The sequence below is a fragment of the Echinops telfairi genome, unplaced genomic scaffold (genome assembly GCF_000313985.2).
Source record: "Echinops telfairi isolate 266 unplaced genomic scaffold, ASM31398v2 ScPeMD7_10;HRSCAF=50, whole genome shotgun sequence".
Lineage (NCBI taxonomy): Eukaryota > Metazoa > Chordata > Mammalia > Afrosoricida > Tenrecidae > Echinops > Echinops telfairi.
Window position 1 is genome coordinate 5241986 of NW_022103907.1, and position 14466 is coordinate 5256451.

General features: G+C 38.4%; 1 protein-coding gene across 1 annotated transcript in view; it reads left to right on the forward strand.

Moving 5' to 3' along the window:
* Positions 1–14466, forward strand: part of SLC30A6 (solute carrier family 30 member 6) — a 37657-nt gene that overhangs the window by 4414 nt on the left and 18777 nt on the right. Inside the window, exons 3-7 of the mRNA XM_004718138.2 lie at positions 597–662; positions 9214–9294; positions 9891–9926; positions 10632–10726; positions 13002–13050. Of these exons, the coding sequence (XP_004718195.3) occupies positions 601–662; positions 9214–9294; positions 9891–9926; positions 10632–10726; positions 13002–13050 (323 nt within the window). The 5' untranslated portion in view covers positions 597–600. The remainder of the gene's footprint in view (positions 1–596; positions 663–9213; positions 9295–9890; positions 9927–10631; positions 10727–13001; positions 13051–14466) is intronic.

The following is a 14466-nucleotide window of genomic DNA, read 5'->3' on the forward strand; positions in this document are numbered from 1 at the left end:
GTCGGGAAGGTGAGCATCATAGAATGCCAATTTAATAGAAGAAAGTATTCTTGTGTTGAGGGAGTACTTGAGTGGAGGCCCAATGTCCTTCTGCAGCAGATTGTTTTAGAGTAAATTTCTCCTTTATTTAGAAAGAAAATGAACATAATTTTATCCCATCTAGAATCAAGGGATATCAACATTTGGCTTAACTTCTAATAAAGATTAAGGCTTAAAAAAGTTAAAATGTATTATATGTGCAGAGTAAAAGATGTTACTGTGTTTAACTATGTAGGGTTTTTTTTCCAGCTTCCTCAGTTACGAAGATCATTGAGGGTGGATAACTTACTGCTTGAGTAGGGAATGAATAGATTCCATAATGGACTTAAAGATGTGTCCACACTGTTTTTAGTTTCTTCCCAAGTTAAGCTGTCATCTTACAAGTAACACCATCTGCTAACATGCTTGTGATTCAGTTATGGTTTATAATAGACATTTAGTATATTAATGAGCTTATAAAACCTTGATAATTTTCAGTGTTTTAGGAATTCTGAAAACCTGCTTTCTCTCTGGATGTTTTCTAGTTTTAACGCTAAATTTATTTTCCTTTTTCATAGTTTAATGACATGTTTAATAAGTTACTGGGTAATGATGAGGAAACCTAGCCCTGTCTACTCATTTGGGTAAGTTCAAATTATTTTATGTTAATTTTTTTATGATTAAAAGGAGACTTATGGTATAGTGGGTTATAAGCTGGACTGCTAACTGCAGAGTCAGCAGTTCAAACCTACTACCCACTCCTCGGGAAAAAGATGTTCCCATAAGGATTCACAGCCTTGGAAATCTATAGAGAATTCTTCTCTGCCTTAGAGGGCCACTGTAGTTGAGAGTAGACTCAATGGCAGTGGAGTTCGATTTGGTATTATGATCGAAATAATAGTTATGCTGTTGTTAGGCTTCATTGAGTGGCTCTGACTCACAGTCAACCCTGTGTACAACAGGAGGAGATGTGGCCTGGTCCTCTGCCAGTCTCACAATTGTTATGTCTGAGCCTGTTGTTGAAATCACTGGTCAGTCCATCTCATTGAATGTCTTCATCTTTTCCTTTTTAAATCATTTTATTGGGGGCTCGTATAACTCTTATCACAATCCATACATACATCCACTGTGTCAAGCACATTTGTACATATGTTGCCATCATCATTCTCAAAACATTTTCTTTCTTCTTGAGCCCTTGGTATCAGCTCCTCATTTTCTCCTTCCCTCCCACACCCTCCCACCCTTACGAACCCTTAATAATTTAGAAATTATTATTTTTTCATGTCTTATATTATCCGATGTCTCCCTTCACCAATTTTTCTGTTGTCTGTCCCCCAGGGAGGGGTTATGTGTAGATCATTGTGATCAGTTACCCTTTCTCTCCCACCTTCCCCTTATCCTCCTGGTATCTCTACTTTCACCATTGGTCCTGAGGGGTTTATCTGTCCTGTAGTCCCTATGTTTCCAGTTGCCTTTTGTACCAGGGTACATCCTCTGGTCTGGGCAGATTTGTAAGGTAGAATTGGGATCATGATAGTGCATGGGGAGGAAGCATTAAAGAACTAGAGCAAAGTTGTGTGTTTCATCGGTGCTATACTGCACCCTGACTGGCTCGTTTCCTCCTCACAACCTTTTGTAAGGGGATGTCCAGTTGCCTATAGATAGGCTTTGAGTCTCCACTCTGTACTCCCTGATTCACAGTGATAAGATTTTTTTGTTCTTCGATGCCTGATACCTGATCCTATCAACACCTGATGATCACATAGGTTGGTGTCCTTCTTCCATGTGGGCTTTGTTGCTTCTCAGGTAGGTGGCCACTTGTTGATCTTCAAGCCTTTAAGACCCCAGATGCTATATCTTTTGATAGCCTGGCACCATCAGCTTTTTTCACCACATTTGCTTATTCACCCGCTTTGTCTTCAGTAATCATGTCGGGAAGGTGAGGAGCATCATGGAATGCCAGGTTAATAGAACAAAGCAAGTGGAGGACAGGAGTAAATGCCCTAGGCTATGGGGAGTGGCCTGGAGGGTAGGCAGTGGCATGTGGGAGAAAAGAGAAGAGCAAAAGGAAACAACAAAACAAAAAAACCCTCCTTAGACTGTAGTGGGAAAGAGAAAAGAGAAAGAAACAAAAGTAACAATATAGCAGAGCCCAATCCCTAACTGTGGGGCCCAGAGGGGTTAAAACCCTGCCCCGAAGCAGCAGCAAGCTGTGGCTGTGTTGAGATAAAGACCCTGTGCTGGCTCCTGGCTCCAAATGGTCCGGGCTCCAGCCGAGACAGTGGTGGGGCAAAGGTCAAACCTGCGCTGGCCTCCCCTGTGGTAAGCCAAAAGCCCCCAGCCCCTCAAAACCTTGTGGATCTGTACCTACTTATCTTTATGATGCTCCTCCTGAGACCCAGCAGTGTGGAATTTCCTTCTTAGTGACTCGGGTGCTGATTTCTGCAGTCCCTCTGTATGTGTTACTCACTCACCATATTGCCGGAATTCTCTGTCTTCCACTTTTTCACTGGCCCAAGCATGATGGTTTTTTCTCAGGATTAGAATGCAACTCCTAACTAGCCTAAGGCCTATTGCCACAAGGCAGCAGTCTGACAAGCCTCCATCTTTGATCCTTCTTTACGCTATTCAGACACCAACTGAGTGGTCTCGGGTTCTTTCTTTCACTTCTCTGGGCAATATTCATTGCAATGACTACACAAAATTCATGATTAAAAGTTTTTACGGAAATTTAAAGTTGTGAGATATTCAGGGTTAAGTTGTTTATCAGGACATGCTACAGAGTTCTTTCAGAGCTGTTAATAAATGCCCAAAGGGACACCCTACTCTACACTAAGCCTCAACCTACAGACACTCAACTCCATTTGTGTGGGTAGCAGACCCAACTTCCTGAATTAAGTCTCTGACAGCCCACTCCTGAAAGCCTTAGCTCAAAGGCACTCAACTCCCCCTCCTTGAGTCAACAAGCCTGACTTCCCAAATTAAGTGCCCAGAGGCACTCCACTCCACTGAAACTCAGCCTGAAGGCACCCAGCTACACTTCTGTGAGTCAAAGAGCCCAATTTCCCATTTAGTGTCCAGAGGGCCCACTTTGCTGTAAGCCAGCTTCCTACTTGCTCCGTGGATTGCTCCATGAATTGTTCTGGCTTCTGGTTCTGCGCTCCTGCTGCTCTGATGTTATAGCTGCCTTCTGTATCCAGGAGGTTCAGCATACAGGGCTCTGCGGTCCAGAGGACTGACTCCCCTCCTCACAGGGCTCATTTGACTGAGCATCCCTCCTCCTCATGGGGCTCGTTTTATACACAGCAGGACGGCATTCAGGGAGTCCTGTTTGCAGTTATTCATAGGTGAATGCTGTCAGTATCTCCCCCACCTTCTTACCAGACCTCTGCAGGAAAGGGTCCTTTGGGGGGAGCTAGAGTCCTTGACTAGAAGAGCCGCATTAAATAATTCACTGCCCCAGCACCAACCACTCGCTAATCCATTGCAATGGCCACACTGAACTCACAACAGTTTGCACAATTAAGGGGTTTATTAGGGAAGTTAACTACCAGTAAGTATTAGTAAACATTAAAGGTATAGACATTGATCCACAGCAGCACCTCTTCTCAGCCAGCTGCCAAGTCCTCTAAGCCGTGCAGTTGCTTCTGCCCCTGTGAGCCAGGGAGCCCACCCCTCGCTCTGCCTTGGATCCTATAGTCTCGGCACTATTCCTCTGTGCTTCTCATGGCCTCCTTGCCTCGGCCTCTACTTTTGGTCTGTGCCCTTTGCTCTATTCCATAGTTTCTTTGTTGCTGCAGCCTCTGGTCTCAACCTTCACCACTTCCAATGACTAGCACCCTAACTGGTGCCCATGTTCTGTTCTTCACTATCGTCCATTTTCCCCATAGCATCCAGAATGTTTTCTTAAAAGAAAAGAGAAAACCTAAAGTATACTATCATGCTTTCCCTTAAAATCATCCAGCTGCTTCTGTCATAAAATCTTGACTCCCCAGTTTATCAAACCCTTATATGAACTGCACTCCGCATGAGCCTCTAACCGGTTGGTCTCCCCCTCTCTGCTTTATAGCACACTATCTTCCTGTTAATTGAACAGCACTCACATGTTCTCAGGCTAGGGCTTCTGTACATGGTATTTTCTCCACGGAAATGCTGTTTACCTGAATTTTGCAAGAAAGGCCCCTTCTCGTTATGAAAATATTAATGTTACTAGATTCTGATATCATTGCCTGGCTGACTCCACCTGAAACAGTTACCCACTTGCCCTTGTTCTGGCAGACTACTCTAATTTTCTGACAAATTTCACCAAGTCAATTATTTGTTATTCTGTCTTCCCATTCAAATCTAAATTTCTTGCTAGCAAGCACCTTATTATGTTCTCTCTTATATTCTTGACCTTTTTAAAAAATCATTTTATTGGAGGCTCTTACAACTCTTATAACAATCCATACATAAAAAAAAAACCAATCCATACATCAATTGTTTTAAGTATATTTTTACATATGTTGCCATGATTGTTTTCTAAAATTTTACTATTTGAGTCCTTGCTATGAGTTCCTCTTTTTTCCCTCCTTCCTCTCACCCTCGTGACCCCTGATAAATTATTTTTTCATATCTTTTTTTAAATCATTTTATTTAGGGCTCATACAACTCTTATCACAATCCATATATCCATTCATTGTGTCAAGCACATTTGTACATTTGTTGCCCTCAGCATTCTCAAAACATTTGCTTTCTACTTGAGCCCTTGGTATCATTTCCTCATTTTTTCCCTTCACTCCCCACTCCCCCCTCCTTCACGAACCCTTGATAATTTATAAATTATTATTATTTTGTCATATCTTACACTGTCCGGCATCATCCTTCACCCACTTTTCTGTTGTCCATCCCCCAGGGAGGAGGTTATATGTAGATTCTTGTAATTGGTTCCTCATTTCTACCCCACCCTCCCGGTATCGCCACTCTCAACTCTGGTCCTGAAGGGATCATGTGTCCTGGATTCCCTGAGTTTCCAGTTCCTATCTGTACCAGTGTACATCCTCTGGTCTAGCCAGATTTGTAAGGTAGAATTCGGATCATGGTAGGGTGGGGAGTGGGGGGAGCATTTAGGAACTAGAGGAAAGTTGTATGTTTCATCGTTGCTACACTGCATCCTGACTGGCTTGTCTCCTCCCCGTGACCCTTCTGTAAGGGGATGTCCAGTTGTCTACAGATGGGTCTAGGATCCCCAATCTGCACTCCCCGTCACTCACAATGATATGATTTTTTGTTCTTTGATGCCTGATAACTGATCCCTTCAGCATCTCGTGATATTCTTGACCTTTTAAACTGTGTTTATCATTCTGAGGCTTTCTATACACTTGTTGAATGGATGGAAAGAATGTAGAAAGGAAGGAGGGAAATAATAAAAATATGCAGAAAAAGTAATGTTATAGATGATACTTTCTTAATAACAAATGATTTGGATTTCAGAGTCTTTAACCATCCAGGCATACTAATTGTTTTGTTCTATAAAAAACAGAATATCTCATACATTTCTGACATTATATCTCAGTTTTCAACTCCAAACTCTAAATTCACTCCCATTGAGTCAGTTCCAACTCATGGACTGTGATGATTAGATTTTATGTCAACTTGATGCACGTGTGTGAAGGTAGGGGTAAAGTTCAGCCTCTCAATCGGAACACAGCTTAATGATGTCTCCTTAAAGGTGTGTCTTATAATAAGAGATGCAGCTCTCTCTTGCTCCTTTTCTCCTTCCTGGTGGCCTGGATTCTATGTCCGCCTCTGGGGCCAGAGGCCCACATGGACTGCTGACTTGGATCCATGTGTTTCGGTACCCGCCCATCTATGATCTTCCAGCTTTTCACCTTGCCTTCCTGCTTCATTGGCGGGCAGTTGCATGAGACTGGAGGGGTGCCAGCTAGCATCTAACTCACGGACTGCAGTGGACTGAGCTGGACCAGTTCTTAATATAAATTTCTCTCTTGACAAAAAGTCTTTCATAGACTTGCCCCATGTAGGTTTCTGAGACTGGAAAGCTTTATAGGAGTAGAAAACTTCATCTTTTTCTTAAGTAGTGGCTGGTAATTTCGAAAGGCTGACCTTGAAATTAGCCCAATGCATAAATCACTACATCCTTAATTTCTCAAAAAACTATAAGATACAAGAAGGCAAATAGACATTCTGAACCTGATTCTAACTTTGAAGAGAAACAAGTTGATTGATGGAATGTGGTAGGGGTAAAAAGAGCAGATGGATTTGGGGATCAGAGAAACCTTACCACATTAAGTAAAACTTTGTTGAGAATAACTCAGAAATGGTTGTAGAAGTATATGGAGAAATTAAAGCTGGATTCAGAAGAGGGTGTAAAACGAGGGATATCATTGCTAAGGATCAATACATCTTGGCTGAAAACAGAATAAGCAGAAAGATGTTTACTTTTGTTTTATTGACTGCAAAGACATTTGAGTGTATAAATCATAACAAATTGTGCATAACATTGTGAAGAATATACATTCCAGAACGCTTAATTGTGTTCATTCAGAAGACATAGACAGTGAAGAGGCAGTTCTTCCACCAAAACAAGGGCATACTTAATGGTTTAAATCAGGAGAGGTGTGCTTCAGGGTTCTCTCTTCTTACCATACTCAATCTGTGTGCTGAGCAAATAATGCTGATGCTCTCTATGCACTTGTTGAATGGATGGAAGGAAGATGGGAAATATTAAAAATATACAGAAATAATCCAAGAAACAGGACTCCATGAAGAACATGGTATCAGGATTGGAGGAAGGCTCATTAATAACATTCTATATGTAGATGACATAAAGATGCTGCAAACCTTGCTGAAAGTGGAGAGAACTTGAAGTACTTGCTGATGAAGATCAAAGAATACGATCTACAGTATGGATTACAACTCAATATGCATATGAAAGCTAGACAATACAGACTGAATAAGGAAGAATAAGAATTCATGCATTTAAATTATTGTGCTGGCAAAGAATATTGAGTGGGCTATATGGACTACAAGAAAAAATGTGTACAACTCTGTAATGCTCCTTAGAAGCATGGATGATGAGATTTGGTTTCATGTACTTTGGAGATGTTATCAGGAGAGACCAGTCTCTGGAAAAGGACACCAGGCTTGATAAAGTGGATGTTCTACACAAAAAAGGAAGACCCTCAAGGAGATGCATTGATACAGTAACTGCACCAATGAGCCAAACATAACCGTTGTGAGGATGGCACAGGACCGGGCAGGACTTCATGATAATGTACGTAGTGTCCCCTGTGAGTTGAACCAGCTCTTGACAAGCAACAACACCAACAACATTGTATCTTCTTGCACACCCAGAGTATCTTCGAATAGATAAAAGTATTTTAAATCTAATGAATTCGTTTTTATCAGTCTTTTCCTATATGGCTAGTACTTTTTGTGCACTTGTGAGTAAGTCTTGGTTTATACCAAGGTTCCCAAAGATATTTTACTTTGGTATCATGTAGATGTCTAATTGTTTGACCTTTTACATTTAGATGTATAATACAATGGAATTCGTTTTCTTAATCCAATGGAATTCATTTTCTTACATGGTCTGAAATAGGGACCAAGGTACATTTACTTTCCATATAAATATTCAATAATACCATTTACTTTTTAAAAATTACCCTTAACTGCTTTTAAAAATAGTTGACTTCATATGTTTATTCCTAGAATCTTTTTTTCGGTTCTATTTGGTATATTTGTCTATCCTTAATTATTATAGCTTTAAAATAAAATAAAGTGTTTCTTAAGTTACCTGTCTTAACTTGTCTCTCTTTTTTTTTTTTTAACTTGTCTCTTTAAGAAAAACCTTAATGTCTGGTATAAAAAGCCTCCCTATTTTGTTCTTCAAGGTTGTCTTCACCTTTGCAGTGCTATATGCATTTAACACCAACATATTAATTTCCATCAACATTGTTTCATTTAGATACTTTTTTCTTAATGCTCTTAGTCTACTTTTGCCACTTTTTCTTTCCATGTCAATAAATAAATATAGTTCTATCATATATTTAAGAACACATAATGTATATTCCAATTTTTCTCTTTGCAAATAGCACTGCAATAAACATCCTTATTTATTTATTGTGTTTTCTGTTATTGATAAATTTTAAGCACATATTATTATCATAAGTATTTCCTGCATGACTCAAAGGCCTAGACTATGTAATGTGGGAAAAACTAAAATGAATGAGGCAGTAGTCCCCGCCCTCCAGTTTATAATCTGGAGATTCAAAGATTTACTCCTAAATAACTTCCATTATGTTTAGAGATAGGAGACCAGATAGCAAGTCTTCAAAATCATGAGCTTAGGATCAAGAGTCCCTGAGTTTGAAAACTGGTCACCCCTGCTTGCTAGCTACATGGCTCTGGGCCATTACTTTCCCCCTGTGTCTTAAACTTCTTACCCTTCAAATACAGAATAAAGTAACCTTTATCAGTGGTGGCAAGGGTTAGATGAAGTAATAAAATACTAAGCACTTAAATCAGTACCTGAAACAAGGTGTTTAATTGTTAAGTTACTATGATGATTCTCTCTAGAAAGGTCAGAATTGTAAGTGCGCCTTAAGAATATGTCCTACGAAAAATGAGGACCTAATGCCGGGGGTTTAAGTGGAGAGGAAATGTTTTGAGAATGACGAGGGCAATGAATGTACAAATGCGCTTTACACAATTGATGTGTGTATGGATTGTGGTAAGAGTTGTATGAGCCCCTAATAAAATGATTTTTTTAAAAAAGAATATGTCGTACAAGTAGGCACTTAACTAAAATCTGTGCTCCATACTGTTTATTATCCTTTTAGAAGTTCAGAAATGTGTTCTGTGTCTGACTCATAGTAGGCACATAGACTTTTTTTTTTTACAGTTTTATTGGCACATAACCACATATCATCAAATTCAGTAGTTCAGTCATATCAAGAAGTCTGATGTACTGATTACCCCAATACATTTTAAAACGTTTTTTTTCATGGTCAGATTGTTTTTCAAGTGAGTTGTGTAATCACAATCAGTTCTAGTGCTCCCTCCCCCTTCCTGCATACATTGTTTTCTCCCTGATACATAGACTTGGTGATATAATAAAAGATTGTAAATGTGTTTTAGAAGGACTGGTTTCTCAATTAAAATAATTATGCTGACTTATTTTTCTGGTTTCAGATTTGAGAGATTGGAAGTTCTGGCTGTATTTGCCTCTACAGTCTTGGCACAATTGGGAGCCCTTTTTATATTAAAAGAAAGGTATATTTGCATAATTTAATGTTCTGAATTCCACATATGACACTTTTGGGAATCTGAAAGAATCAAGTGAGAGAAATTTCTGGTTTGTTTGGGTTTGCACATTAGATATACGCAGTGATAGAATTTTGATAATGTAGTTTCTTCATGTTTCACTCTTTTATTATTTTCTTTAATTCTACTAAATTCATTCAGAGATAGATAATGATTGAAAAAAAGAATTCAGTAAGTCATGATTTTACTTACTAAAAGTTCTTTGAATAGGCTTGATAAAGATTGACAAAATTGTATTTTTATTCAAGTAATCCATAGATTACACAGTTTTTGCAAGGCATATAACCGTGTTAGGCTTTAATTTCCTGTGTGTAATATGTACATTATATGTATTATTTACATGCTTATATTTGCAAAAATAGTTACATATTGAGCATAATTTCAGTCTGTTTGCCTCATCACTGCTAATAAAATCTCTAGTTGATTATACGATTAAAAGATTTTACGGGCTTTAAATTGGGCTGTTGCATATACATACCAAACAAAGATTTCTAATTTAATAATTCAAAGGGCTTATTTAATAACACATACATTCGTTCTTTTAGTGCAGAACGCTTTTTGGAGCAGCCTGAGATTCACACGTGAGATTTTGTTTTTTTCATAATCTATAATTTACTATTAATTTAGATTCCCAGTTATTAATGGTTTATTATTATATATTGGTTGCTTTCTCTGATATCAGAGTTCAGCATGTGGCAAAAGACATTTTCATTGATATTTCAAAAACAAAATCCTCAAATCCCAAGACTCTCCCTCTTCACCCTTAACTTCATCCAAGCTTCAGATGTTTTCGTGCTACACTTTTCCAACATGGCTTCATGCCCGTATTATTTCGAGGCCCCTGTAGTGGTCTATAATTTAATATTCGACTCCCAAAATATTTTAGTAGCCTCTATAAAAAATGTAGAATTGCTGTCTACAATGCAGTTGCCATTCAGATTGGCCTTACCTATTCTGCACTGTTTAATTCTGAAAAGTCTGTTCTGTCCAGTGCATTGTAAGCCAAGCACCAGTCAGATTTCTACAAAATTGTTAAAATCTTGCTTGTAAGAAGGTATTGTTACTGCTAAGAGTGATTCTGTCCTATGTCAGATGGAGAAACAGTAGAAAGGACATGGGTTATGGGGCTGGAAACCAGGTTCAGAGCCTGACTTGCAAATCCCCAACCTGTGAAGCGGACCACTCCACCTTCTTATTGATTGGTGTCGCTGCATGCAGCTTGAGAAATGACCCGATGATATTGCCAAGAAAAAAACTGAAGGCGCTGTTATTGTTGTTCTCTTTAGGGGAAGATTATTAGTTGGTACATTTGTGGCGCTTTCTTTCAACCTGTTTACGATGCTTTCTATTCGGAATAAACCTTTTGCTTATGTCTCTGAAGGTATGTTTTTTATTTACCATTAATCAAAAATCCAATTAATGGCTCATAAAAATGTCTTTTTTTATTACATTGGCTTTTGTTAATTAATGAGAAATGTATGTTCTGAAGAGAGAAAAGTAGCTTAAAGATTCTCAAGTGTTTATTAATTCAGCCTTTAAAATCACGTAATTTGAACACGGGTAGGGGGTTAACATATATTGAGTTAGCTGTGATGAAAAATTCAACTTATCATATAATGTAAATGACATTTAATGTTTAGTTTACCTCAAGAAAAAAAGGTAGTGCAAGCATTTTAGAAGCATAAGTACATTTAATATAGTTGTATTAATTGCAAATAACTATATTCTGCTAAATAAGTAAGTTTCCAGAAACTTCTCTTTGCAATGGTGGGTGAATATAGCAAAACATTTTTTAAAAATAATCATTTCTTTTTAAGTTTTTATAAAATTTAGAATTTTCACACCAGGGATCTAAATTACTGGCATTTTTCAATAATTTCAGTGTTTTGAAATCCCATTAGCTCACAAAGTATTAACTACTAATTGCTGCAGAAATGAGGTAGCAAAACAAAAGCAGGCCACGTGCTTGTGCTTTGAAGCAAAGAGCAGTACAGAGAGGCGAGGGTCTTGGTCTCACTAGAGCACTAGACAGTAAGTTCTCTGAAATGCCATTCAAGCTGACACAGCTTCCTGAGTGTGCGCAGGTATGAGTTGTATTTGTGTGAGCTAGAGTTTAGGAATTACTGAATGAACTAGAAAATTTAATAATGATTGTTTGAGATGACCAAATTAAAAAAATAACAAAAAAAATTTTGCAAATTAAACAAAAATAATACAACGCTCACTCTAGAACATTGAAACACCTATAGAGATTTAGAAACAATATTTCTATAGAGATTAGAAAGAAACAAGGATAGGGATACTAGGACTTTTACTACTCATGCTACGAGGGAGCTTCAAAAAGCCCTACAAAGATCCATGATGTTTTCATACAGTTTCCCCATGGACTTTTAAAAACTCATATGTATAATATCTAAAAAAATTTCTTTCTCTTTTTGATCTGTGCCTCTATTCTTTATTTTTATGTACTTTATGTATTTGCAGTTTTATATCTGACTTTTTCAGTTAACATGTATGAGTAGTTTCTCATTAAATACTCTGACTAAATGGTTTTTGAATGTTTATATAATATTCTAACATGAATATTTTTAAAAGTCTTTTCTTTTACATGTGTTTCCAACTTTTCCTCTGATAATTAATGCTGCAGTCAACTTCTTCATATAACAATAAATTTTTACATTTCCAACTTTTTCTTTAGCATAAATTTCTAGAGAAGGAATTGTGAACTTAATGTATTTGCCAAACGTACTTCTCAAAGGGTTACCTAGTTTTCATATTCATTCACTGGAAATGAAAGTTCCAGAAACATCAAGATGTGTGATATTGGTGATAATTTGAGCACTTTATTGAGCACTTTTTCTGGGTCAGCATGAATAAACTCAAACGTATTGCTGTCATGTCAGTGCCGACTCTTAGCGGCCATATAGGGCAGGGTAGAACAGCCCCTTGGGTTTCTGAGACTAACTCTTTACAGAAGTAGAAGCCCCTTGTAGTAGCAGATGGTTTCGAAATGCTGACCTTTGCAGTTAACAGGCCAGTGTATAACCACTGCCCCCCAAGGCTCCTCAGCCATGGATACTCCATCACAGCATATTAAAGTAATTATTTTATGTCATACATCTAGTTGTGGATATAGCTGAGATTCGAAGCCAGGTATCTGCTCTTTGCTGCTCTACTAGTCTGCATTTGTGTAAGGCATCACATCAAAAAGTGAATGTTTCTGTGCTACCCTAAAATAAATAGAACAAAGTGCTTGAATCTGGAAGGTACTTGATCAGGCCCTGAAAATGTAGGCATCTTTAGATGTACATGAGGTCCCCACCTGGCCTTTCTAGACCTGAGGGAATGAGCAATTGGGATACCTATGACCCATCCTCAGTGTCCCAATCGGTACTGAGGTTGGTAAGCTCTACTTTACGATATTGGAGACCTTAAAAACTGTGCTAGTAGTAAACAATGACATGTAAATTAATTGCTTCCTTTAAGCCAACTGTATATAATAGTTAAAGTGGCTTCTATCTTACTATCTTAAGGGAATATAAAAGGAAAAATGTTTATATTTGAATTACATGTTACTGCCCAACTTATTTTAGAATTAAATCTGGTGGTGCTTTCTTTTGTGTGCATTCTATAATTTAAATATTTTCTTTTTAAAGCTGCTAGTACAAGTTGGCTTCAAGAGCATGTTGCAGATCTTAGTAGAAGGTAAGCTACTCTGTCCGTTCACGATACGCACAATCTAAAAGGAATGCGTAACAGCTCTCTTTGCCTCATCGATTTCAAGAATGAAGACTATTTCAGAAAATGTTGATATAATTGTGAAGGGCCCCAGCCTGCAGAGGGACTTGAGTCTTATTAATGTGGAACTCATTCTTTGAATAACAAAGAGGCGGCCTGGTGAGGAAATCGGAACTGGCTGTAGGGTGCACTACTGTAGTAATGTGGAGGAGCCCTGGTGGCATGTGGGATATGTGTTGCTAACTGTAAGACCAGCAGTTTGAAACCACCCGCTGCTCTGCAGGAGAAAGATGAGGCTTTCTACTTCCACAAACAGGAACCTCATAGGGGCAGTGCTACATCTCTGTGCTACTGAGTCCCCATGAATCAGATAGCAGTGCGTTCTGTTTGTTTGTTTGTTTGTTAGGCATGTCCTAGAACATTATGGGCTTCTGTTTCAAAACGAGGTCTGTGCTCTCTTCCTCATCAATGCTGTTATTCAAGAGTATAGATTTTTCTACTTTGTATTGTAAGTTACACACACACACACACACACACACACACACACGCACGCACACACACGACTAGATATAGGCAGTCCCCAGTGTAGTCAACTCGTAATAAATTGCACCTACCATTCACTGTTGTTTTTGTGGGGTTTTTTTTTTTTGTACATCTTATCATTATCAATATGTATTGCATAAATTTTGCAGCTAATTATCAGTTTCATATGAACTTCCAAGGGCAAATAAAGATCAGGTTTATAAAATTACTGATAATAAAGGCAGTAATAATGAAAAATGAGGGTGGGGGGCTGGTATCTAACTTACTTCAGAGCCACCAGAAGGGAACCCCACTGTAAGTTGGGGACTGCCCGAATAATAAAACATTTGCCAATTCAAAACATTTTTAAACAGTACGTTTCAGGGATACCAAGGACAGTGATCATGTTTACAACTATTATCAGTATCCCTTGCCAAATTTTTCATCACTACAGATACTCAATGCTTTCACACTAACTCTCCTGTTATGCCTCCCTATTGCCCTTGTTTTTGACTGATTTCTTTCCCTTTTTTTTTTAATCATTTTATTAGTGGCTCATACAACTCTTTATCAGAATCCATACATACATCAATTGTGTAGAGCACATTTGTACGCTCATTGACCTCATCATTCTCAAAACATTTGCTCTCCACTTAAGCCCCTGGCATCAACTCCTTATTTTTATCCCCTTCCCGCCTCCCCCATCCCTCATGAACCCTTGATAATTTATAAATTATTATTTTGTCATATCTTACACTGTCCGCTGTCTCCACCCACTTTCCTGTTGTCCAACCTCCAGGGAGGAGGTTATATGTAGATCCTTGTAATCGGTTCCCCCTTTCCAACCCACTCTCCCCCTAT